Raw genomic sequence first — 26,410 nt, forward strand, 5'->3', positions numbered from 1 at the left:
GCCCTTTGGCTGTCACGCCTTTACAAGCTGAGCACACACCACCAGAACCTACTGCCGCCGCCGCCGACTGCTATTCATCTCGCTAAGTGCCGATGTGAGCCGTGAAACCCCGCTGGAGCTATCGCACGTTTATTTAAAAATGATGGCAGGGGTGAATCAACAGCTCCCTGACAGTCTAAGCACCACTAACCATAAGAAGCTTCACAGCCATGGGATTTGTTGCTGGATTGCTGTATTGGATTAGATTGTGCACTTGTTCCTTCTATTGAGTCTTAACTAGTGCATATATATATATATATATATATATATACAGTAGGTTATTATTGTAGGTACATTAGTCTGGATGATTTGATATGTGGAACCATTCAGCGTAGTTGAAGGCGCTGTAATAAGCACCCCGGGGACTCCCTCACAGCACTCTGTGGGACTGATTAGTAAATTGCTCGTCTGCTCTCTTGTCAAACACACATGGACACATGAGCATGGTCTTTCCCTCCCTCTTTCTCTCTTTCTCTCTCTCTCACACACACATATATACACACATATATACACACACACACAAGGACATGGGGGTTAGATCCCAACCTTGCAGGCAGTCTTAGCCTGATAGCCCCCTCCACTCAGGCTATTTTCATTCGACTTACAACGGATTAGCCGAGGTGATTACCATCGGCAGGTCTCTCCTCACTGTGTGTATCTGCTGTATGTGTAATGCATAGTACTGCGTGTGTGTGTGTGTGTGTGTGTGTGTGTGTGTGTGTGTGTGTGTGTGTGTGTGTGTGTGTGTGTGTGTGTGTGTGTGTGTGTGTGTGTGTGTGTGTGTGTGTGCGTGCGTTTGTGTACGTTGTTCCCTGAAGTTTGTGTCCAAGCTGGCAGCAGTGGAGCAAATCCTGAAGATGTCTCAGTTTGAATGACGGCGATCAGGCTGAAGTAACTGTGATCCGTTTATTCAACTCTATCACAGATGTAACATTCGCCAGCGTTGTTATTTTTACTTCCTGTGTCTGCTCAGCGCTCAAGGCAAACAGTGTGACGTCAGGGTCAGCTGATGTCATACACATGAAATGATGGTTGAGGTCAGACAACAGTTAACTGCAGGGCTGTGACAGAGGCAGCTTCCCACATCCTAAGTTGAGCGTGGTCATAGTCAGATTCCACACATGTTTGGATGATCAATTTCATTCTAATCTGCCCTTAAGAGTTTGATATTTCATGTATGAATGTATAAATGTTGTATAATTGCTTGGCCAACAGATATTGCTAAGACAAGGCTTTTTCCAAACGTGATTGAGAGAGCTTGCACAGATTTCATGATGTATGATGTATTTTTTCTTTATTGCCCTCTGTCCACAAACATTTAGCTATACATCAAGCTAATGTGTTACAGCAGATATCAGCAGCAAGGAAGCGTTATTTATTTATAGAACATTTTCCATTACAACTCAGGATTTTGGATGCATACTACATACAGTATGAACTGTTGGTTTGATCATAGGCTGCCATAGCAGAGCCAGTGGTATAAACTGTAATAACACTGACTGACTGAATGATGGTGTTTCCTCCACTGGTCAGCTGCAGTCTACTGAGCTGGTCTGGTTTCTTGGGTACAGCAGGGAAGAGGAGGAGTACTTCCAATACACTGATCCTCACCATTACTCTTGTTTTAACTTTTTTCTTTCGGTTGCTGTTGTAGCATTTTGAGATTTCTTCTTCTTCTTCTTCTTCTTCTTCTTCTTCTTCTTCTTCTTCTTCTTCTTCTTCTTCTTCTTCTTCTTCTTCTTCTTCTTCTTATTATTATAAACTTCTAGCACAGTATCGTTGTTACTAAAGGAGGAAGAGCAAGACCTTAAGACACAGCAGACAGAGCAGGAGAGAGGTGATTAGTATCAAAGCTTTGTACTGACTATGACCAAATCCACATATCAAACAGAGGGAGTTAGACACAAAGACCAGCAGTTACGTTCTGGAGTTAAAAACTTCAGCTTCAAATATAAAAAATATTAGAACTTTTGCCCTGAGTGCTCACACTGTTCATGTAAAAACCCGTTGGCCCTGTGGACTCTCTGGGCTACTGACAAATGTCAGTGCTAACAAGGCAGAAGAAGTGTGTTGCCTCGATCATTTGTGGAGTCTCTCATTCATACTGGTTGTGATAGGAGGATAAGGAAACACGCATGCTGTTGCCACAGCTCCACCAACCTTACCTCCGCATTTTCCGTCCAGTGTCGTGTCGCCATGGCATTTTCAGACGTCAGACGACAAACGAACCATGTCTTGACAAAGCTCAAATTCTGCCTGATTCTAAAATGAGATGTGCGTCTCAAAAATCAGGTCAAAACTGGCAAACATCATACAGTGTACGCCCAGATCCCAGATGGAGGCTGTCTCCTCTAATTTTCTCTCTTATCATTTTGCAGTAAATCCAGTAAAAAACACAGAACAGCCTCGCACAGATTGGTGTTTGGTGATTTTTATCAGATAATGTTATAAAATCAGATTTTGTCCCGATAGACATGTACTGTTTTATCGTTATAGTCAATGCATGCATAGAATTTTCTTGTGCACAGTGCATAAAGTAGCCTAGTCAACAAGCCTACAAGGAAGTCCACTCTTTTGTGCAGTTTTCCCTCACATATTATATACAGTCCTCAAGGAGTCACAAGAGAGGTGCAGTTTTTCGTGGAAGAATTCTTTGAACAAGATTTAGACAGCTTCTCTTCTTCTCCAGCATAAAAAAAAACATCCAGAAAGTCTTTTATTAAAGTAGCGGATGGTGTTGTTGACAGATGGCGTACCCAGAGCACATTATTTGGTTATTAACAGAGGACGGGAAATGGATCAGGCTCAGAAATCTCTTAATTGGCTTTGACACAGATCCTGCATATTGATGTGAACATAAAAACAAATAAGCAGAAAACATCACAACTGTGTTCAGCACACAGTGATTGATTCTTGCTTCAAGACTGGTTTCTGGTATCACTCACTCTGACTGAATGGAAATGACAGTGAGACAATTACAGTCCACATAAAAAACCCTAAGAGACCAGAGTCAGTGAACAGAGCGAAAAGCCCACCATTAAATAGTCTGTCAGTTTAAAGTCAGCAGCAGCAGCAATGATGGATCCATACCCCCACTGTAAAAGTAAGGCCTGTTCCTCCAAATCTGAATGTCTGGCTAAGAGTGTAAATGCTGTGCTATCAATACACCCAGATTAGGACTAATCTGAAATACAGCCTCAATTACAACTCAAGACGTTTAAAGAACATCTCCAATTTTTGGGTCTCATCAATGCTGGTGCAGGAACGATGCAGACAGATACTGTTGTAATTAAATCATCCATGCTTGAAACTAGATATAATACGACGTTTGTTCTTCCAAGTTGTACTACCAAAGATACTGTCCTATGGCAAACTGGCTCATTAAATTACAAGATGTGCCAATGATATGAAATGGTACAATTCTTGTCTCCTAAGTGGGCACGGTCACCTCATGTTGTGAACATGTGTGGTTTTATAAACTTTGTCGGTAGAGGAAAGTGAGCTATTTATATTTTCTTATGATAGCATTAAGTATGGTGACAGCTAACAGTCATTAGTTGATGTTACTTGTGTGTTGTTGAGATGGAGACAGGTCTTGAACAAAGTTCTATCAAAGTTGCTATTCAAGTGTCAGAATTTTCAGAAGATACAATATGTGGCTTGTGAAAAATGAGTCCTATATTTACATCTTGACTACTTAACTATGGAGCTCAATCTGTGCTCATGTTCACTTCTCCCATTGGAGTCAATAGACTCAAGACCTGCTGTTGGTCTCCTAAAGGCACAGATACAGGAACATGACTGGGTGGGCGTTTTGTGTCTAAACCTCTTTGGTATTTTCAATCTTTACTAACTCTGGTCCCATTGGAAAATCTCAAAAATGTTGCTGACCTACATCCAACCGCATCATAATACAGAGGGCAACTCAAACCTTCAGCCAGGACTCAAGTGAAAGCAGCAGTAAACACACATCATAAAGGAGCTCTCTTACTTGTTGATTCACCATCTGTCTCTTGACTCTCTTTCTTTTTAGTTTTCATCCTGCAAAAACCAGCTATCCACTCTGATTCTCTGCTTTTTGTAAAGTTTTAGAATGCAGCCGGATTGATATAGGAGAGGGGGGTAATGTGAGACACCGGGTAATGTGAGACACCCCCTATATCTGGAAAACAGAACACATTTATGGTCATGTGACCATTATGTTTTCAAGCCCCTTCCATTTCCCCATGGCTATGAAGGAGAGGAACTCATGATGCTGTGGAAAGCATGTTTTTTTCACAAAAATATGATTTTTGCATGTAAAAGTAAATTTTATTGCGGTCAACTTAATCAACTGTTGTGCCAAAGCAAATTGATTCAGGTAGAAAAACTTCTACGATACATGATGATGAACTACCAACACATAAAACCATGGGATGATGCTGGCTGAAAATTAGCCGGAATTTCTAAGAGAGGTCGTTTTTTCTAAAATGGGAGTGTTGGGGTAAAGTGAGACAAATGCTGCGGGGTAAAGTGAGACCATGGATGTATTATAATAAATCCAAGAGTGAGACACCGTGAGCACCATACACAAAGATTTACACTAGAATCTCGTCCCCCAAGCCAGAAATCTTGCGTGATCAATGATCTGTAGCCACACTGCTTTGTTATGCTATGTGCTCTGAGTCAGCTCACTTTTTTATTGGTTAATTAACTCAAGTTTAGTCATATTCCACTTTGTCGGCTCCCCCCACACACAAGAAGACTTTTGATCAATATGGTCACGATTGTCGGGTCCTACAGTTTGATCCCCAGACTATCTAACTGGTTCTATCTGTCATTTGAATGTTAATTAATTATTTTGTGTTGTATTTGATTTTGGTTTTGAGTCACTTTGTGTTGAGAAAACAAAAGTGCTTAATTGACCAATCCCCATGATTCTGCTACTAGTCCGACATTTGTTTTGGGGAGTGTGGTTGTCAAGATAGCTGTCAGGACTCTAGCTGTTACAACATGTGTTGTTATGGTAGTTTCAGAGTGGAAAAAGTAAGTGGATCAGTTTACCCCATTGATTTTTCTAGTTTGTCTCAGTTTACCCCTGACCTGGGGTAAAGTGAGACACGAGACCACTTTTTTTAAAACAATCATATTTTCACTGTCCTTCGTCCTAAATACATTCTGATAATTTCCATTGCTAGAAAACATCCTGAATTAATGGGAAATGTGTAAATTTTACTGATAAATCATTTTAGCTCGCTTAGAGGGGAGCAAATGTAAAAAGTGTCTCACTTTACCCCACTCTCCCCTACAAACTAACCTTTCACAGTGAGAAGTTTTCATAGGGGAAAAAAAGCCAGGGAAGTTTTTTTCTCCAACATTAAAATTTTTTTTTTTAAAGATTTCATGATAAAACTTTATATTATTGATATTTTTTTTTCTAATTACATTTTTTCTGCAAAATCTTCCAGTTTTGCAAATGATTTGTTGTTTCATGAAACACACTTTCAAGTTAGTACATCAAAGTGTGTGAACTGTAACTAAACTATGAAAATTCAGTGACTGCCTGACAAACGCTGCAGACCGCCATCAGCTGTTTCATTCATGCTTCACGGTCACTGCTCACATCAGCTGACCCATCATGTTCATGCAGATGTGCAGCACAGCCCATCATATCCTGACAGCTACAGTACAACTCTGTTGAAACACTCATGCTAACACTACTTATTGTACCCAGGGCCGTTGTATAGGGGAGAAAGGTGATGATAATTCTAGGGGCCCAGCGCCCAGTGGGGCCCATAAAAACCCCAGTAAACCCCATCTTTGTAAGACTGAATTATTCTGCATAAGACCCTGACTAATACTCATAGTACACTGTAAAAACTCAACATCTTTCCAAGAATGTTTGTTTTATTTCTTGTCCAAATGTCTCATTTCTAGCCAAAGCTAATCTCTTTCCACTTAAAATAAGACTCATTACCTAAAAATTAACTTGTTTTTAGATCATTTTCACTTGTTTCAAAAAACATTTTCACTTGAAATAAGTAGAAAAATCTGCCAGTGAAAGCATGCTTTTGTGCTTGTAATAAGGAAGAAAAACTTGTTCCATTATCAGATTTTTTCTACTTATTTCAAGTGAAAATCTGCTTGAAAGGAGTAAAAAGTGTCTAAAAACAAGCTACTTTTAATATGATATGTCTTATTTTAAGTAGAATGAGATTTGTTTTGACTAGAAATGACATCTTGACCAGAAATAAGACAAATATTCTTGGTAAGATACTTGAGTTTTTGCAGTGTAATGCTGCATTAGCATCAAAACAAAGTAGGCTAAATAATAAATGATAATACATACGTAGTCTAAGAAAAAAAAACTGGAAAAGTTAGGGGGAGGGGCCCACTTTAGTATTCTTTAAGGGGGCCCAGAATTCCTAGCAACGGCCCTGATTGTACCTCATACTTTTTCCTCCTAATAGGATTTAGTCTTATTTCTGTTTTCATTTATCCAAGATTGAGGGTCCATGTGTTTACTGTATTTAGTGTCTTTTGAAGCTGGTCTGTTGTTTATTCTTATTGTTTGTCTGGTGGTGTGTGTGTGTGTGTGTGTGTGTTGCAGACTCTCTGAGCGACGCACTAAAGGCCATCACTGTGAGCACAGAGTTGATTGAGGAGGAGCTCAAGCCTCATTTGGACACAGTGTTGGCGTCTCTGCTGGCAAAGAGTAAGTCGTGTCTCATCCCTTCACCGCTTCACTCACACAGCTTCAAGTCAGACTGAACACTTCACTCACGTACCGTCATCTGCAGCTCAGCCCTTCCACTCTGCCAGTGAAGGAAGCTGGACATTTTGAGGAAAAATATATTCATGTTCCCTAAGGTGTTGTGGGGAATATGAATGTGCTCAGCAAATGTGACAGCGATACAGTTCAGTGAGACTGCTGCAGATAAGGAATATGAAACATTTCTCTCCTCTTGTTCTGCCTTGTAGTTTTTCTGATACCTTTACTCAGCAATGTCCCCACTTCCTACAGAGAATAATAACCACCACTTCACAGCCAGACTACCCTTATGAGGATTTATAGAGATTGGTTTAGGTTATTAATTCAGTTAACACTAATCATTAAAAAAATAACATGTTAGTTTTATATACTGTAGTGATTCAGGCTCATAATTGGCTCATGAATCTTACTAATAATGAGTCACCATTATTTACAGCTGGTCAATGGAGCCTTATTGTAAACCATTAACAAGTTGATGTCTAATGTTTATTTCACTTTAACCAGTTACAAATGTCGGTGAATCATCAGTAAGATGAGGTGCTATGGTGTTTTATAGTCAGAGTCCTACAGTAAAGTCCAAAAGAAGAGACCAAGCATCTCCATGTTAATATCCACTGTGCAACTGTCTGACCATGAAGATGCTAACTTAACAAACATGTGATGAAGCAGCAGCTACAGAAGCTGAGGAAGATCAAAACTAATGAGAGATAAGATGAACATGTGGGAACATTATTAATGATATAAATTAACAAGCTAATTAGTTCTAAACCACTTATAAGTCCTTCCTAAAGGTAGTCTTACTGCAAAATGGTTTAGAACATTCAGTAGCCTATTAAAGGGATAGTTAATTATTTTGGCATTTTGGCCCATTGCCATAATCCCTATAGTATTAGGAGTAGGTTCATTACCTTTCATTGTTGGTGCAAGCTATTTTTAGAACGGCGGAGCAGAGCCGTGAGCTGCTCAGAGCTACGCTATGGAGGTTAATGGGATTTCTTGGTTTCCCTCATCAAACTCATCAAATACACAATCCAACAACTCCAAAACGCTCTGGTGGACAAGTTGTGACCTGCACATTCACCACACTATGAGATAATAACACAACGTTACGAGACGGAATTGTTTTTGAGGCAAATTCGTGCAAAACCGCTGATGCATGTTCCCGTCAGGGGCAGTTTTTTTTTTCCTCATAGCGTGATGAATGTGCAGGTCACAACTTGTCCACCAGAGCGTTTTGGAGTTGTTGGATTGTGTATTTTTAGGAGTTTGATGAGAGATACCAAGAAATCCCATGAGCCTCTGTAGCGTAGCTCTGAGCAGCTTGTGGCTCTGCTCCGCCGTTCTAAAAGTAGCTTGCACCAACAATTAAAGGTAACAAACCTACTCCTAAAACTATAGGGATTATGGCAATGGGCCAATTTACCAAAAATGTTGAACTATCCCTTTAAGGCACCAGAGTTCAGAATGACTCATTGCATTTATGTTTATTTATGCTGCAGCCTCACAGAAACATTGCAGGTGTGACCTCATCTGGCTCAGGAAGTTCAGACATGTGACCTACATTTAAAAATCACATTTCACACACTGTAAAAGGAGCAGGTCTGACAGAAGGTGACGGTGTGATGGTGGCAGAAGATACACGTTAAGGTGGCCACCAGACACATCTATCCTGTGAACACAATCAGGCAAAACTAAGTCGACATTATCTCTACTAAAGGTTGTGATTTGATTCCCTGTGGTTTTGTGTCCACAGAGAAAGATGCTGCTGTTGACATTGCCAAAAGTGGGATTCTTCCCACGCTGGCTCAGGCCTTACGGAAGAAAAGCAGCCTGACCCGCCAGGTGGCTCTGGTGGTGGCAGAGATGGCCAGAGAAGGTAGAGTAATAAGAGAAGTGATGAAATAAAGTAGGCAGCTGAAAGTTGCTTCTTCATATCGGTGTATAACATTGTCATCCTGATTATCTACACTGCAAATCTACTGTAGCTCTGTTCTGTCTGTTCCTGTCCCCCAGCTGTTGCTCTTCCAGAGGTTTCTTCCGTTTTTGGGTTTTAGTTTAGTTTTCCTTGTACATTATGTTGTATGGTGTACAGATTGTACAATCCTTTTAGGGACATTGGTGATTTGTGATATTCCATCCATCCATTTGCTAAGATAAATCCACCCTGGACAGGTCACAGGGCCGACATGAGGTCACAGATAAGACACACATGCTCATAGTCAAACCTACAGGCAATTTAAAATCACAGCTGAACCTAATGTGTGTGTCTGACTGTGGTCTGTGGGAGGAAACTGGAGAACCAAGAGAGAACCGGTGTGATGATTTGTGATATCGGCGTATTAGAATAAAATGGACTCTATGTGACCTCATCTAGAAAATAACGATGACTGATGATTATTTGAGATATACATTTGGTACCAACCCTACATTTCAACTGGATGGGGTCACAGGGCCAGCTGAAGGGGCATTTGAGGTGAAGTCCAGAGTTGGTGGTATAACATCTCATCCCTGTGTGTGTTGCAGCTGCGGTCAGGGAGCCGTGCATTGAGGCGGGCCTGGTGAAGGTGCTGGTTCCCCATCTGAACAGCAGTGACCCAGAAATGCTGCTGAACACCGGCAGGGCCATCGGACGCATCTGCTTTGACAACGGTGAGTCGGTGCGACAACGCTGACTCAGTCGGACGGGTTTACTGATGACGAGGAGCGTGCTGATGAAGCACAGATCGTTCTGTTGAAACTAACAAAGACTGACAGACCACAAGTCTCTCTGCATCTTTAAATAGGCTCTATGTATACAACTTTCATCATTTATTACCACTTAATTAAATGTGATGAATTATTTACAACTATGAAACTGAAACTCCGACCTTAAAGGGATACGCCAACATTTTCTTTTGTGTCTTGCCTCACTCCCGAGTCCATGACAAGCAGATAGGTAGACACCATCCTTTCGACTGTGCGTGCAGTAACAAGGGAGATACGGCAGAGCCCGTATCGCCTGTAATTAGCGTAGCTCAAACGCTGGAAGTGTATAGGTAGTGTTAGGCTGCCTCCACCTAAAGTCATCAGAGAAACTCTTCAGCAACTCTAAACAGAAACCGGCGGCCGATCTTCATCTCAGAGCTGACAAAACTCTCCGGTAAGGCATCTTGAGCGGTCAAATGCCGCTAACGGGACGAGATCGGTCAAAACGGAGGATTCAAGCAAAGACGGTTTATTTTGGTTCAAGCTAGCTACATCGAGGGTAGGTTAGCTTCCTATTTCAAAGTAAAAGCACAAATTCTATCGTCATGGTTTTCTGTATGTAAAGGGAAACGGGTGTTTTATTTTGTGAAAGTAACCGGAAGTGCGTTGGTCACAACGGCTAGCTTGAGTAGCGCCGAATTCATCCGAACAAAATTGTAAACAGCTGGTATTTAGACAAATTAACGACACGCTGCTGATCTAAACGGCTACTTTCTCGCCTAAAAATGTTTGAAATGTCGATAAAGTGATATATTTACAGAGTTTAGAGCTAAAATGAAATCAGCTTCTGACTGCTGATTTCGGCTCGGGTAGGAGGCAGGCTAACACTACCTATACACTTCCAGCGTTTGAGCTAAGCTAATTAGCGGTGCGCCAGCTCTGCCCGTATCTCCCTTGTTACTGCACGCACAGTCGAAAGGATGGTGTCTATCTGCTGGTCATGGACTCGGGAGTGAGGTAAGACACACAAAAAAAATGTTGGCGTATCCCTTTAAAGAAATGATTCTCTTTGTATTAACGACAAACACCAGTATAAACCCCTCCCTGTATCCTCCATCACTCTCTCTACTGTATCTCTCTCTCTCTGAACTCCCACAGCATACCAACAGGACCAGTTGGTCCAGAGTGGTGTGATCCCCAGACTGGTGTCCATAATGAGGGAGTATCCAGGGAACGACCCACTGGTTAACGTCTGCCTGCTGGCCCTCTGTAACCTGGCTGACATGGGTGATTCTTCACATTTCATTCATTGTAGTAAAAAACTATCATCGTTTGTTGGGATCCGACTCGACTTTATTCTCATCGATAACTCCTTTGATTTACAGGCCGTTGATTACATGATAATGTCAAGAAATAGCCAAGAAATAACAATTCATTGCACCTTAATGTCTAGAAATAATTGTCGATTTCAAGAAATGTTGAGAAATATAGCCAACAAATAATGATTGATTGCGTAGAAATAGCCCAGAAATAAGGGTCAGTTGCAAGGATTTGGTGGAGAGAAATTATGGTCTGTGCAATGCCTATGAAAAACATAACATTAAAATTGACTGTTATTTCTAGGCTATTTATTGACATACTATAGCTAAAGAATTGTTATTTCTTGATGTTATCACGTAATTAACGACCTGTAAATTAAAGGGTTACTGTGGCTTAACAAAAGAAGAAATATGCCCCAAGGTTGTCACAGTGTATGTCAGACACATTGTCTAAACAACCTGAGTCATATTGTCTCAGTATTTACAGTAGACATGTCCTTCACTGTCCTTTTCACTCCTGGTCATGTCACTGTCGTAGCTCCCCATCTCAGTCTTACAGTATAAAACACAGACTCGTTGGTCATCAGACCTGCGTGGTTCAGGAAGTGTTTGCATATAGTGCTGAGAGAAATCAGTGGGAAGAAGCAAAACACACAGAGACAGGAATGATTCACTGCTTCTCCAACATGTCAAATAACGAGCTGGAGTTTGTGCCTGTTACAAAACTGCAGAGGTTTTACTGGGACTGTCATCGAGAAGAGTGCCGGAAGTGGACAAACTGGCAGTAGATGTGTGCTCACTCACTGCTAGTCAGGATAATTAGTTACCTCCAACACTGTCCATAGTTATAGGGCCCTGTGTTTGCAGACTCTGCGAGAGAAGCCCTGGCTGAGCTGGATGTGGCAGATGTGCTGACGTTTCAGCTGAAGAGGGCCCCCGATGGCGAGCGGCGACACGTCATCCTGGAGATCCTGGGTGCGCTGGGCGAGAGCGGTAAGACCTGCAGCCACTTAGTGGTGAAAGTCTGACTTTTTATTGTCTTATCTGAGATCGGTTTCTCCTTTCAAATCTGACTGTTTAAAATGACTCAGGGTAAACTCCTTCTTAAACGGATAGTTCAACATTTTGGCAAATTGGCCCATTGCCATAATCCATATGTCTTAGGAGTAGGTTTGTTACCTTTAATTGTCGGTGCAAGCTTCGAACGGCGGAGCAGAGCCGCGAGCTGCTCAGAGCTACGCTACAGAGGCTAATGGAATTTCTTGGTTTCCCTCATCAAACTCATCAAATACACAATCCAACAACTCCAAAACGCTCTGGTGGACAAGTTGTGACCTGCACATTCACCACACTATGAGATAATAACAGAATGTTATGATTTTTATGTTTTCTAGGTAAATCCATGCAAAACCGCTGATACGCGTTTCCGTCGGGGACAGTTTTGCGGCAAGCAGTCTCTGTATTTACCTCTAAAACAACTACGCTTCGTAACGTTCCGTTATTATCTCATAGCGTGGTGAATGTGCAGGTCACAACTTGTCCACCAGAGCGTTTTGGAGTTGTTGGATTGTATGATCTGCTCCACCATTCTAAAAATAGCTTGCACTGACAATTAAAGGTAATGAACCTACTGTACTCCTAAAACTAATAGGAATTATGGCAATGGGCCAAATTGCCAAAAATGTTGAACTATCCCTTTAACCTGTCCAATAATTTAATTAGATGGATCAGCGCATTTCTGGTTGAATTTTATCCATGTGTTGTGCTTTGTCACTGTATAAACTGAATATCACAACACATATCCACATAACATAAACCCAGAATGAATGCACAGATGTTGAGGGATAAAAGAGAATAACTGCTGAAAAACACAGGACATAAGAGACTGGGGGCACTTGCAACATGGATCAGGGATGGTTGTAACAAAAAAGGGGGGGAAAAACAACACATTTGTTCCTGCAGATGTTGAGTGTGTCCTCTGTCCTCCAGGTGGGGGGATGTCTCACTGAGGATGCAGCATCTTCAGTATGCATACTGCGTACTGAGGATGTCACAAGTCTCTGAGTGGGGAATAGAATGAGACTTGTTGCAGTGTCCTCTGTCTTTCTTAAGTGTCACAAAAAAAATGGTTGTCTAGCTTTAACAAAGACCACGATTGAATCTGCTGTAATGTAGAAACACATTCCTCACATCACCTTGTCCTAGTGTAGCATTATAAGAAATCATATAGTCCACTGATGAAGTGTCAGATCCTCCTCTCTTTTTTCATAATATAGTATATATCATGGAAGACAATGTTAGCTTTATTAATAACTGCTCCAAGAGACCGTAGTGAAGCTGATGTGATTGTCCTGCACCACCAGATGCACTGAAGCTGCAGTTTGCAGAGACAGGAGTACCGGAGGCTCTGTCAGAGATGATTCGGGGCCTGCAGGGAGGTTCCGACCCCCACGACCTCTGCAGCATCAAGATCGCCTCCAACCTCATAGTGTCCCTGCTTTTAGGGGGTGAGTGATGCGAGTCCTTCGTCCTTGTGCAATATATGTGGATGTTAAACCACAGCAGTGTGGCCATTTACTATTTTGCCTTTTAAAGGGACAACGAGGAGTTTATTTTTGGTTATAAAAAAAGTCTCACGTTAATGTGGATGAATCTACGCTACCCACACTTGTTAATGGGCCCATTTTCGATAAATATATCGTTTTGTCTCTATCGTTATTTTGTTATTATTAGTGGTGGTGGAAATGCTGGGCGAGCCGACCAGCGTTTCCTTACTTTCGGTTTTGTGGCGAGTCATGAGAATAACGCCATCGAATCACCGTTTATGGTCGGAACTACGACAGTATCTGATCGTCTTCCAACCTCTGACTTTAATTCTTGATGAATGAAAACATGAGTCTGTCTTGCGCCGGTCAAAGAATTTCACGGTGCACTGAGGCTCATAAATGTAGTGTGAAAACGCTTCGCTTTTCCAAAACTCCTCGTTGTCCCTTTAAAGGCGACATATTATGGAATCGAACATATATTTTGGTGTTTGACTTGCCTTCCGGCCCCCAAATTGTGAGAATTGACAAAAAAAATGTAATTTGCAGGCTCCTGAGGTTGAAATCCATGTGGTTTATGTGCTGTTCCTTCAGTTGTCATTCAGTGATGTCATTAGTTTTCAAATTTGCATAATACCACGCTTAACTGGGAGTATCGTATAAATATATATAAGAAGACTAGATAACTCACCCAGCGCTGCTGCCCAATGACACAGTATCGCTGTGTTTTTAAATGCTGTTTTGATCCTGCATACTTGACTGTATTTTCTTTTCATGCTAACCATTTATAAAACCTATTCTAGCCTTTGATTGTGTTTCCTCCACCTTTAAGGCAGGAAACTGCATTTATTTTGTCTATAAGTCATTAAAATAAAAGTTTGTATAAATTTAAATAATATCATTAGATATTGAGATCAAAGCAAAGACTGTTTATTGAAGTCTTGAAGGCTTACAGGTACTAGCAAGAAGCACCTATCCCAAACTTATAGGCTATTGTCCTTTTTTCACAAATAATCAAAAATAATTTTAATCATGTACTTTTCTATGAAAGTAACACTATAGTTCCATTATGCAAATAGTTAAAGCAGAAGTAAGCGGAATGTTTGCGTTAATATAAGTCTTAAATAGTTCTATCTTCCGACAGCAATCACTTCTAGTGTTTGGTCTGAAACACGGGTCTGTCAGTCACTCTGCTCTGCTGTAAGCCGAGGAGAAAACTTTCCTTGTATCCTACAACCTTTATCCAATGAGGAGAGAGAACGGCATAAAGGGGCGGTCCTCTCTGTGTGTGCAGCCAAGGGATGCGCGTGAATGTGGTGACGTAGGGACGAGGACGGGGACTGCTAACTCCATCTGCTGACAGGAAGTTAGCCAAAACCACCGGATCGCTTACTTCTGCTTTAAAGTAATAGCTATATGGACAAAATATCAGAGTTAAGAACAGTTTTTTAGTGCAGATGACTGCATCACCCATCTACAGCCAGAGTCAGAGCAAGTCGACCAATGCAATATGACCGTCTGTGAGTTATGTCTACACGTAGTTCAATTGATCCCCTTGAGTAGCTGTACCGGTGGAGGGGGTGGGGCAGGGCAAGCAGTGGCTTGGGCTGTTTAGAGAGGATGAAAAGAGCTGTGATGTTTGATCCTTGACGTATTAGGACCGAAGCATGTCACAGACATGTCTTTAAGACACCTTTTAATTTGTAGAAAATGGGCATAATATGTCTTCTTTAATGTTTTTCAACTCATTCACCTCTCCACAATCAACATGCAGTGTGTGATGTGACAAATGTAATCTGAAAGATCATTGTATAATCCACTGTGTCCATGCACTTTGTCTGAATGGACCATAAAAAAGAGACAGGAGAGGGGACAGAGATAGGAAAGTGCAGAGGGCGTGAGCTGGACGTGATATAACAAACCAGTCAGGCAGCTTGTTTACAGTATTATCACTGTTTTCTGCCCCATTTATTTCCACTGTGACCTTTCTGGATGTGTCACAGGCAGAGAACAGCCCATTATGCCTCTGTGTCTGAAAGCAGGAATCTCACTATTGTTTTGTTACTTATTTGCTCACATCACCTGCCATACATTATCACTGTGTCCCTGCCAGATGAGTCCATGCAGAAGTGTTTTGGTGAGGGGTCGGGCCTAGTGTATCAGGACGTCCTGTCCTGGCTGCAGAGCTCCAACACTCAGCTGCAGCTCTCCGGGGCCTTGGCCATCGCCAACTTCGCCAGGAACGGTGAGATATTTGTCACGGACTGTAAAGAGAGTTCGGAGCTGGTGGAGACCAAACACTGAGCTGGGAACTGTAACAAGATGACTGTCTGCCAACACATTCCTCATTTCAGACAGTTGATGATACCTGTATGTTTGTAGTGACACCTCCTCTTTCTAAACCCCCCAAAAGAGAATCAATCACGGTGGCTGACCCATTTTGCCTCTTTTCATTTCCTGAGACAAAAGAGCCCTCCTCCTGGGAATCTCTGGAAATCCCCCCAAAAAACAGGGGGATACATTTTAATCCTGCTTTAAGGCTGCTGCGTGCTTATCTATTAAAGGGATATTTAAACATTTTGGCAAATTCGCCTATTGCCATAATCCCTATAGTCTTAGGAGTGGGTTCATTCCCTTTAATAGTTGGTTCAAGCTGTGTATTGTGTATTTAGTTTGATGAGGGAAACGTAGAAATACCATGAGCCTCCGTTGCGTGAGCTGAGCAGCTCGAGTCTCTGCCCCGCCGATCTCAAAACAGCTTGCAATGACAATTAAAGGTAATGAACATAGGATTATGGCAATAGGCAAATTTGCCAAGAAATACAACAGAACGACTATATTTTATCACATACATTTTTTTTTCTTTGTAGGAAAGACAAGTGTGTCACACACTTCTCTCCACATGAATCAAACCACAACATTTAGAAACAGTAATAAAGTTCAGCTCATCAGAGCATCTCAACAGCCGTCACACGGTAACAGCCTAACATTACTCCAAACTCACTCTTATAAAGTAGCATACTAATAACTTTACACTACTTTCATAACAAGTACAAATCAGCCTTATGATTTTTTTTCATTATAACTATTTATTGTGTATTTTGGAACATTCAATCCAAGACTGAACGTAAGACTGAACCATTCGATATGCCTGAATGATTCTTGGGCATACAGTATCCGTCTTTGTGCATGGCTGACCGAATGTAGGCCATCTGAACAAGAAAATTATACATTTCACACATTTAATTGAGCGTATTATTAGTTTAGGTTAGTAGAAAGGCACAGTAATTAGGAAATACCCCACCAAAAAAAAGAAGCTTTTCTATTTTCCTTCCCAGTATTAAATTCACTGACCATTTCCCAGGGATAACCGAAAAAAAACGGTCTCACTACTAGCAACACTACTAAAACTACCTTTTCTTAAACATGGCAGCCAAGGAATGGTCAAAAACCTGTGTGCTTCCAGATCAGCAACACCTGGCACTGCTTGCCTACCAGATCCTAATAGTCCTCATGCCCTCTGTGCATTGCCTCCCTTCCTGCCTCTTAGGAAGCTCGTAGAAAATAAACATTCACCAATATAAAAACTAAACACAAGTTAACATGAACGCAATAATGGCTCTCACAATGTTCATGTATAATGAACGGTTTATGTTTTGCTGAAAACAAGTGGTAAAAATCGGTTCCAGGTTTAAGATTTAATATCCTGTTTATTTAGCCTCAATACCATCAGAAGACACACTTGACAGTTTTTTGTTTTCATCAGTTGACTGAGTTAAAGGGATAGTTCACCCAAAATTCAAATTTCACTCATTATCTACTCACCCTCATGTTGACTAAGGGCTGTGAGAATTTTCAGAGTCCTCCGTCCCTTCTCTGAGTTACAGGGGGGGGGGTTGTCAATGGATACCAACTTTCTTGGTCCAAAAAGACACACCAAAAAACATCCAAATACCTCCATACTGCTCGTCTGTAATGTCCCTCTTGTATTGAAGCCCCGACATGAGAAATTGTTCCGCCGGTCAATGCAAATCACGTGAGATTTGCACTGACACAGGAAGAGCAGTGAACCGAGACACTGGGAGCTACAAACAAGTTTAAAATATAGACTTATTTAATTTTTTTCAGAACAATTTCTCATGTTGGGGATTCAATACAAGAGGGACATTACAGACGAGCAGTATGGAGGTATTTGGATGTTTTTTGGTGTGTCTTTTTGGACGAAGAAAGTTGGTATCCATTGACAACCATTATATGGACAAATACTGCTGCGCGGACCCCCCCCCCCCCCCCGTAACTCAGAGAAGGAACGGAGGACTCTGAAAATTCTCACAGCTCTTAGTCGACATGAGGGTGAGTAGATAATGAGTGAATGAAATTTGAATTTTGGGTGAACTATCCCTTTAATTTCATTGTTTAGTAATGTGTAAATACTCATGTCTGATCCTAAGTATCCATCTATACATTAAGCTACGGGACTTTTGTTCTTACCGTACATATTGAAAAGTCTTCATTTAATGAGTGTTAAACTCAAGTCAACTCACCTGCACTGGACAAAAGATTCCCCAGCAGTTTGATAACAGCACCTAGTGGCCACCAGGAGAACTGCTGCAACAACAGTGGAGTTTGTGTGGGTTGGGTTTCCGTGTTTGTCGATTGTTGTCTACTGTTTGTCAGGTTTTGAAAGTGTGTTTGTTGGCCTGCTGTGTCTCTGTCAGACAGTAACTGTGTGAAGATGCTGGACCTCGGGGTGGTTCCTCACATCCTGACTCTGCTGGAGCAGCATGTGGACGAAGGAGACGTGTCCGTCCAACACGCTGGACTGAGCGCGCTGAGGAACCTGGCTATTCCAGGTACCGAATACACGCAAAACACACAACCTTTAACACTGAGACTCTGAAGCGACGCATGCATCAGTACGACATCTGTGTGTTACAGCCACTAACAAAGTGCGGATGCTGGAGGACGGGGTGACTGAGAGGATAAAGACCCTGCTGCGCTCTGACATGCCACCGGTTCAGTTCAAGCTGCTGGGGACACTGCGCATGATGGTGGACGGACAAGGTGAGCTGGACTGTTAGTGTGAGACATTTATGCATGATTCAAATATCATTCATGTTTTTAAAAGTTTGTGCATGGAGACAGAGGTGGAAGAAGGATACATTGATAAAGGTTGAGTTTGGCAGAAGTGTCTCTTTTCTTTTCTTGTCTTTTTTTCAATCACACATTTTTCACTGGACAATAAATACCACTTACATATTGTAATTACCCTTCCTCTGGTGTTCGGGTCACCAGTGACCCGTTTTCAAGTTTTAAATGCATAGAAGTACCACATAAATTTGTTTATAGAATCAAGACTTTTTGACTTTGTCAGGAACCTCTATTTAAATAAAATAAAACATTTTTATTATCAATTTTTTTTTCACAAAGTTCTAAAATGCTCTGGTGAAAATTGTTACATTTGTGGTGTTTGGGTCAATTTTGACCCGGTTATAAAAGATAAGAACAATAATTACAGTTAAAACTGAAATCATAAGTGCAAAACAAACCTCTTCATGGATAAGGAAGCCTAACAACATAACCAAGAGGTGAGAAACAAATGGGATGATAAATAATTATTTTTAGTGTGTTTTACAGCTGATTGAAGACTCGGGTCAAAACTAACCCGAACACCGCATAGATAGTAGCAGAAAGCTACAAGAGGAAGGTTCAATTGAAGCCAAGGGTCACACTGACAAAAGAAGGCCCAGGGGCCCACACCCCAAAATATTAAAACCAATATTTTCATGGATAAGGAAGCCTAACAATGTAACCAAGAGAAGAAAAACAAATTGGATGAAAAAAAAAAGTGTATTTTACAGCTGATTTAAAATACGGGTCAAAACTGACCCGAAACACCATAGATGGCAGTAAAAAGCTAACACAAGACGAAGGTTACTTGAAACATTGTCATTAGCCAATAAGTATCTGCAGTGCAGTCAGATTAATCTCTCAGTTTCACACTCATCAGTGCAGCAGTTACACAGCTTCACTGAACCTGATTTGATCCAGTCTAGTCTGCTGAGCTCCCAGTCAGATAAATATGTTTGATGATCACGTCTGTCCTCTGGCCACCATCCACAGTTTGCACCTCTCTCTGATATTATCGTTGTGATGATGTCCAGTGTGTTGGAGCTTTGAGAGAGTTACTTTGAGCTCAGACTTCACCTGAACATCTCAGTGGCAGCCATGTGGTCAGATCTCCTGCTTTGTTTCTGATTGTTCTCTCTGTTGATGGTTTCCCCCTCTGTTCTGCGGTGCTGTGTGATGTCAGAGGAGGCAGCCCTGGTGCTGGGGAAAGATGCTGTGCTGCTGGCTCGAGTCATGGAGTGGTGCGAGGCCAAAGACCACGCCGGGGTCCGAGGAGAAGCCAGCCGCCTGCTGGCCGCCTTCATCAGACACAGCCGCAGCCCGGTGAGCTCAGGGAGTTTTCATGAAGTTTCAACTCAGATTTGAGTTGAAACATCTTGGTAATTAGTCTGTGTGACTGTAATACACACACACACATATCAGTCATCACTTGGATTTAACTAAGCTAATAGGTAAGAGCCTCCCATTGTATAATTACTGCATGGATGATTGTGTTTCAGCTGGCAACAACTATTTAACCCTAACCGATGCAGTCTCATTTCTTAAAGGGATAGTTCAACATTTTGGTAAATTGGCCCATTGCCATAATCCCTATAGTTTTAGGAGTAGGTTCGTTACCTTTGATTGTCGGTGCAAGCTATTTTTAGAGCGGTGGAGCAGAGCCGTGAGCTGCTCAGAGCTACGCTACGGAGGCTCATGGGATTTCTTGGTTTCCCTCATCAAACTCGTCAAATACACAATCCAACAACTCCAAAACGCTCTGGTGGACAAGTTCTGACCTGCACATTCACCACGCTATGAGATAATAACAGAACGTTATGAGATGGAGTTGTTTTAGAGGTAAATTCATGCAAAAAATTCACGTTCCCGTCAAGGGCAGTTTTTCATCAAGCAGTCTCTGTATTTACCTCTAAAACAACTCTGTCTGGTAATATTCTGTTATTATCTCATAGCGTGGTGAATGTGCAGGTCACAACTTGTCCACCAGAGCGTTTTGGAGTTGTTGGATTGTGTATTTGATGAGTTTGATGAGAGAAACCAAGAAATCCCATTAGCCTTTGTAGCGTAGCTCTGAGCAGCTCTGCTCCGCCGTTCTAAAAATAGCTTGCACTGACAATTAAAGGTAACAAACCTAAGACTATAGAGATTATGGCAATGGACCAATTTACCAAAATGTTGAACTATCCCTTTAAACAACCATGTTGGAAGACACATCCTGTGGTCGTGGAAAAAATGTTAATCTGTTTCAGAAGGGTCAAATTATTGGCATCAAGCGAATAAAACAGAGACTGCTGAGACTAATGGAATTGGAACCGTCCAACGCATTATTAACAACTGGAAGGAGAGTGGGGAAACATCATCTGCAGGGAAGAAATGTGGTCCAATGTGACCACATAGTTCATATCTTAACCCCATTGAGAATCTTTGAAAAATGAGTGCAACTTTGGATGGAAATAAATGTTGTGACATTGCAGAGGCTTATTGAATCAATGCTGCAGTGAATGCATGCTGTAATCAAAGCTAAAGGCAGTCCAACAAAATAATTAAAGTGTGTGACTTTTTTGGGGGGACAGTCAGTGTGTATATAAACACTGACTACTGACGCTCTGTAATAGGCTGATTTCATCTCTCTGACAGGAAGTTGTTTGCGCTGTGGCTAAAGCAGATGGGGTTCGGCACCTTATCTCCATGGCAACAAGTGAACACGTCATCATGCAGAACGAAGCCCTAGTGGCTCTGGCAATAGCATCTGCCATCGACCTCGGTAAAGCAATTTCACATGTTTTATACAAAGCCAAAGGGCTGTCAGTTAATAACATTATCTAATTGCAATTAATCATTTGAGCATCCATAGTTAATCATGATTTATTGCAAATTAATTGCAGATTTTTCACTTGTTCAGAATGCACTTTAAAAGGGATGCTTTTTCAAGTGTTACTAATGGACAAATGTGCAATGCTAATATGCTAATGTATAAAAAATACATTATGCTCAAAAAATAACATGACGGCTGCAGAGTGGAAACTGTTAATGGAGGAGGGTTAGTTTGAGACTACAGCTGATTCATTTCTAGCAAAGGCCTAAATGTGACTACTGTGTTATAGATTTATCAGCCAGAGAAAGAGCTGAGTGTGTGCAGCCTGGTCTGTATCAGGTTCCCTCAGTCACCTCCATAGTTCAGACCCTGCTGTCTGATGCTGCTCTCTGCTCTTTACACTCATGGATGTTCATGGTTCCTCCGGCATCACACTGTCATACAGGATTTTCTGTGACCTTTTCTCTGTGACACTGTTCATATGTTATAACACACATGGCTGCATTGTTCCTGACTTCATAATATGCATCTTATCATCTTTGATCTCTCACATCATCATGCTGTTCACTCACTTATGTAACTCGACATGCTTTACACAGAGCATCATTCTCTGTTGATCTGTATCCTACAGCAGCTGAGGTGGTTCATGAGAACAAGCTGCTGTACAGTAGATAAATGTTTTATCAAAAGAAAAGGTCAGACAAGTTTGGAAGCTGTTTGAAGGAGAAGAAAGACAAACTTGTGTGAGTAATATATGTGCATTTAATTGCTGAGATGTGTGTGTGTGTGTGTGTGTGTGTGTGTGTGTGTGTGTGTGTGTGTGTGTGTGTTTGTGTGTGTGTGTGTGTGTGTGGGTTCGGTGACTGCAGAGTCGATGAAGGATCCATTTGGGGAGGCGGAGCTGCTGCCCATGCTAAAGAAGATGTTGGAGGATCCTGTGGGGGCGGTGGAAGTCAAGTTCAGTGCTTTAGGTCTCATCTGCAGTCTGGCCAACTCCAGTATGTTTGATTTCACTCACACACACACACACACACACACACACACACACACACACACACACACACACACACACACACACACACACACACACGTCCAATCCATTGTATATTTCAAGATGTTCGGTGGAAGTGAGAGAAAAACCAGATCTGGACTTGACCCTTTAACTGTGCAGCATCTGAATTTAATCAGTTCTCATTTGGTAAATTCAAGTCCTTTTTTTTGCATAAAGTGAAGCAACAACCAGACAGTGGTGAAAACATCAACTCCTCAGTGGAGATAACAGGATGTCCAGGTGGATGGACAAGCACAGCAGAGACCATGGTTCCAATAAGTGCACATGTGAACATGACACTGAGTCCAGTAAACTTCAGTGGCCTCCCCAGTGTCCACCCATCAGGCATAACATCATGACCACCTGCCTAACAGTGTTGGTCCCTTTACCACCGCCCCTAACTTTGCCCATTTCTTGACACAAGTGAAAGAAAGAAAGAAAGAAAGAAAGAAAGAAAGAAAGAAAGAAAGAAAGAAAGAAAGAAAGAAAGAAAGAAAGAAAGAAAGAAAGAAGTCTAGTGGCTTTTGTTTGCAGCCAACTAACTTCCCTGCCACCTCGACGATCCTATTTAGTTAGTTTTTATTTGCTAACGTCAGGTGGCCATACCAGACAGTGATATTACTGTAATAACGAGGATGCTGTCAACCAGGCTGACATACAGTGTCAGACCTGCCCCTAAACACCTCCAGTGTCCTAATTAAAAACATTCCATGACTGGCCTTTTTGTAGATTAAGCCAGTTATTATCACTGAAACTGTGAGTCAGTCACTGTGGAGATGTTGACAGTTGACGGCTCTCCCTGAGTCAGCAGCTTGAATGTGCAGTTGATGAGTCAGAAGAGATGATGTGATGCAGTCATCACAGTCTCAGAGGAAAAGTTTCAACATCTGGTGGATCTGTAAAGACTTGAGTCTGTATTAGAGCACAGGGAGTGTTGATGTGGAGTTTCTAATAAAGTGCTTGCTGAAGTCATTAAGTCATTAGGAGACATTAAGGACTCTGCAGTCAGCTCTCATATTAGCATTAGCTTCTGTGGATCTATGTGCTACTAACACTGTTTTGAGAGTGTTGAAGTAATGCATGCTGTTCTCACTTTAAAGGTACATTGTGTAGGAATTCCTCCCTATAGCGTTGCGGTTGTAGATCGCAAGCAACTCAATCGTATTTTTCATGCTGCATTCACGTGAAATTGGGCAGACGGCAGACGGACGACAGCCGCTGCACATAACACATAAACAAGCCTCAAGTGGTCCGTCAGCACGAGGCAAAACAATATGTGACAATATGTTGTCATGGCAATGTCGTATTTTTCACCTGACCCACTGGCCGTCTGCCCGACTGCAGGTGAATGCAGATGTAATGGCAAATTCAGAGCTTACCGGAACACTTCAGTTTGTTGATGGGGGGGATTACTGATTAATGAAAAACAGACTTTTGAACGAAATAATCGATTTTCCTGAATAGATACCAGGAGAAGTTACACAATGTCCCTTTAAAGTTGTGCATTAGATACACCATCCAAACATGTACACAACACAACACTTGAGATAAAGTGTGTCTTAACTGTTTGACCTCTGCAGCTGGTCACCACCATCTCTCACTCGTCATCTTCTCGTTTCTCATCCTTGTGTGCTGCAGGTGCGATGAAGGAGGAGTTGAACTCTGTGAACATGAAGGAGAGCCTCAGTAAACTGACAGACCATAGCAGCAGTAAACTTGCCTCTCAGGCCAGCTCCATACTGACCACCCTCAGTGACACCAGCTAAACCAGCACACCGCAGCAGCAGCACAGGATCTCATCTGCCGTACGGATTTCTCCAGCTTATTCAATGACATGCTTTAATTCAAATGATCTTCCTGCACAGATATAGCTAAATACTGAATTTTCTCCTTAAAATATCCCCTGTTTTTGTGGCAATAATTACTAATTATATACACACATGACTAACGCTCTGTGCCCCCGACAGGCTGCAAGCTGACAGCATCCTGTCAGGTTTCCAGCATCTTAAACCCCTGAACAGAAGGATGTGAGGAGCAATGTTTGTTGTGAGTGTTGGCTGAGACAGAGCAGCTTCATTCAGTCACATCAGATAGTGATATTTCTCAAGTTAATGTTGTGTTGGTGGTGGAAGTAGAGGACAGGAGGGTCAGAGAGGCAGTGGTCCGGTCATGGCACCACTCTGGTCATCTGGTCTGTGGTTTGCTCTGGACTAAAGTGGCGGGTGCGTGGACAGATGGACTTCACAGATAGAGGGTCAACTGTATTAGTGCAAATTAGTTAGGCGGCTATGGAAAACAGTATTTTTTTAAATAAATCAGACTTTCAGTTGTGGTACATGTTCCTTGAGTAACTTGCATCAGTTTCTTTTGGCTGTAAACTGTTAGAAGGTTCAGCTGCAAGTGAATCGATGGAGGTTCAAGAGCGTCAGGACTCAGGAGATTCAGATCTATTGAAAAAACAACCTGAATGTGAAGAGAGACACTGACAGCTAAAAGTAAAAAAAAAAAAAAAAAAAAAAAGACTTTCTATATATTTCCTTCAGAGTTAATCTTAATTCTTCAGTGGATAGAGATTCAGTTGTCATCACGCCCTAAGCATCTGACTGCAACTTAAGTGAATGGACAAGTGGCACAACATAAAGTTTTGGGGATGTGCAGCAAAACTGTTTGACTTAAAACATTTTGAATGATTTTTTAAATTGTATTGATTCCAGCTTGTTGATATAAAAGCGAAGGTTCAGTGATTTTGGCCTTGTTTTCTCTGTCCTTCCAAATCAGTGGTGCCAAACCTACTGACAGACCGAGGTATGTTTCATCAGCAGAGTCTTCACTACAGTGTAAACTCATCAACCACCATCTGTCCAGTCTGTACCTCACCACTGTCATTCTGAAGAGTAGAGCCCAACAAAAATGATTAATGGAGCCTTGTTTACAAGCAATAAGTCTGCATGGCATGTCCTGCTGTAGTCCCTCAACCTTTATGGATGTTGTCTATCAAAGAGTCCAGAGCTCCTCCTGTAAGACCTGCAGGCTGCCGTGATATTGGGTATGTCTACTATATATGAATATTTGTGTCATGTTACTGTGTAAGCAGCAGTAGATCAACATTTAAACATAGTTAATGAACAACAAAATCCTGAATTGATACCTCTAACTAAAGCTGCTCTTTGCCTCTGTCCACAGCTGAAGTGCTATGATGTTGCATAATGTGATAGAGATTCACAAATTCAAGATATTGCTGTGTGTGGATGCAGAACTGGTGGTACAAGAACAGTTATTTGACAATTTTGCACCATATCCATTACATTGTTTTGAGATTGAATGGACCAAAACTGTAACATTAAAGGTGCTATATGTTTGTTTTTGCTGTTTACTGTAGGAGCATTAACATTTGTTTCCTTAAGAGTCCAGATAAAATGTTGGAGGTTCAGCATCATACAGTACCTCATTCCTTCCCTCCTCTCCAGCAGTGGGAAGTGATGCTGCTTTAATCCTACTTTAGCATCTTTTTCTGTCATTGCTTTTCTGTTTAGCACGTAAACCAGCTAGCTGTAGCCTGCTCCATCTTGTTACACTGGTTTGTGATTGTGAGAGAGCTCTTTGCGGGTGTGTGTCAGAAAAAACTTTACATATAGCACCTTTAAAGGATGAGTCGCCTGATGTACATCAGAGATTTCCAAAAATTGAATTTGCTGGTTGTGTTGAGTCCGATTCTTAGTGATATATTTAATATGAAACTGTTTTTACAGTAAGTCTGACATAAAATGAACACAGCAAATTAATCATAAAGGTTTCAGTGGTGCCAGTGCAAATTAGTGGATACTGTACTGTACACTCAATTTGGCAAACCTGCCATCAGACAGTGGGACAGACTGATGGTGTTAATCTGACAGCCTCACTGACCGGGATCAATGAACTGTGTGAAAAATCTTCTCATGTGAAACATTTAATCTCTGGCAGAAAAAACAATCCTGCATGTCAGCCAGTATCCTCTTGGATTGGGTTTTGGCTTTGGTGCAATAGTGACAGTTAAAGGTGAGACATATAAACAACCTGAGGTCGTGTTTATATTACTGG

The 26,410-nt window shown here is 41.6% G+C and overlaps 1 protein-coding gene across 1 annotated transcript in view; it reads left to right on the forward strand.

Annotated features, from left to right (window-relative positions):
- LOC310998031 (rap1 GTPase-GDP dissociation stimulator 1) overlaps window positions 1-24,099 on the forward strand; it is a gene marked incomplete at both ends in the record, with an annotated part of 42,737 nt that extends 18,638 nt beyond the window's left edge. Inside the window, 13 exons of the mRNA XM_083987915.1 lie at window positions 6,629-6,733; window positions 8,544-8,666; window positions 9,314-9,439; window positions 10,634-10,762; window positions 11,662-11,787; window positions 13,158-13,301; window positions 15,451-15,582; window positions 18,056-18,190; window positions 18,276-18,401; window positions 19,651-19,790; window positions 21,105-21,231; window positions 22,152-22,280; window positions 23,972-24,099. Coding sequence (XP_083844041.1) covers window positions 6,629-6,733; window positions 8,544-8,666; window positions 9,314-9,439; window positions 10,634-10,762; window positions 11,662-11,787; window positions 13,158-13,301; window positions 15,451-15,582; window positions 18,056-18,190; window positions 18,276-18,401; window positions 19,651-19,790; window positions 21,105-21,231; window positions 22,152-22,280; window positions 23,972-24,099 — 1,670 coding nt within the window. The remainder of the gene's footprint in view (window positions 1-6,628; window positions 6,734-8,543; window positions 8,667-9,313; window positions 9,440-10,633; window positions 10,763-11,661; window positions 11,788-13,157; window positions 13,302-15,450; window positions 15,583-18,055; window positions 18,191-18,275; window positions 18,402-19,650; window positions 19,791-21,104; window positions 21,232-22,151; window positions 22,281-23,971) is intronic.
- Between the last annotated feature and the right edge of the window lie 2,311 nt (window positions 24,100-26,410).

Source organism: Trachurus trachurus (assembly GCF_905171665.1).
Source record: "Trachurus trachurus genome assembly, chromosome: 15".
Classification (NCBI taxonomy): Eukaryota; Metazoa; Chordata; class Actinopteri; order Carangiformes; family Carangidae; genus Trachurus; species Trachurus trachurus.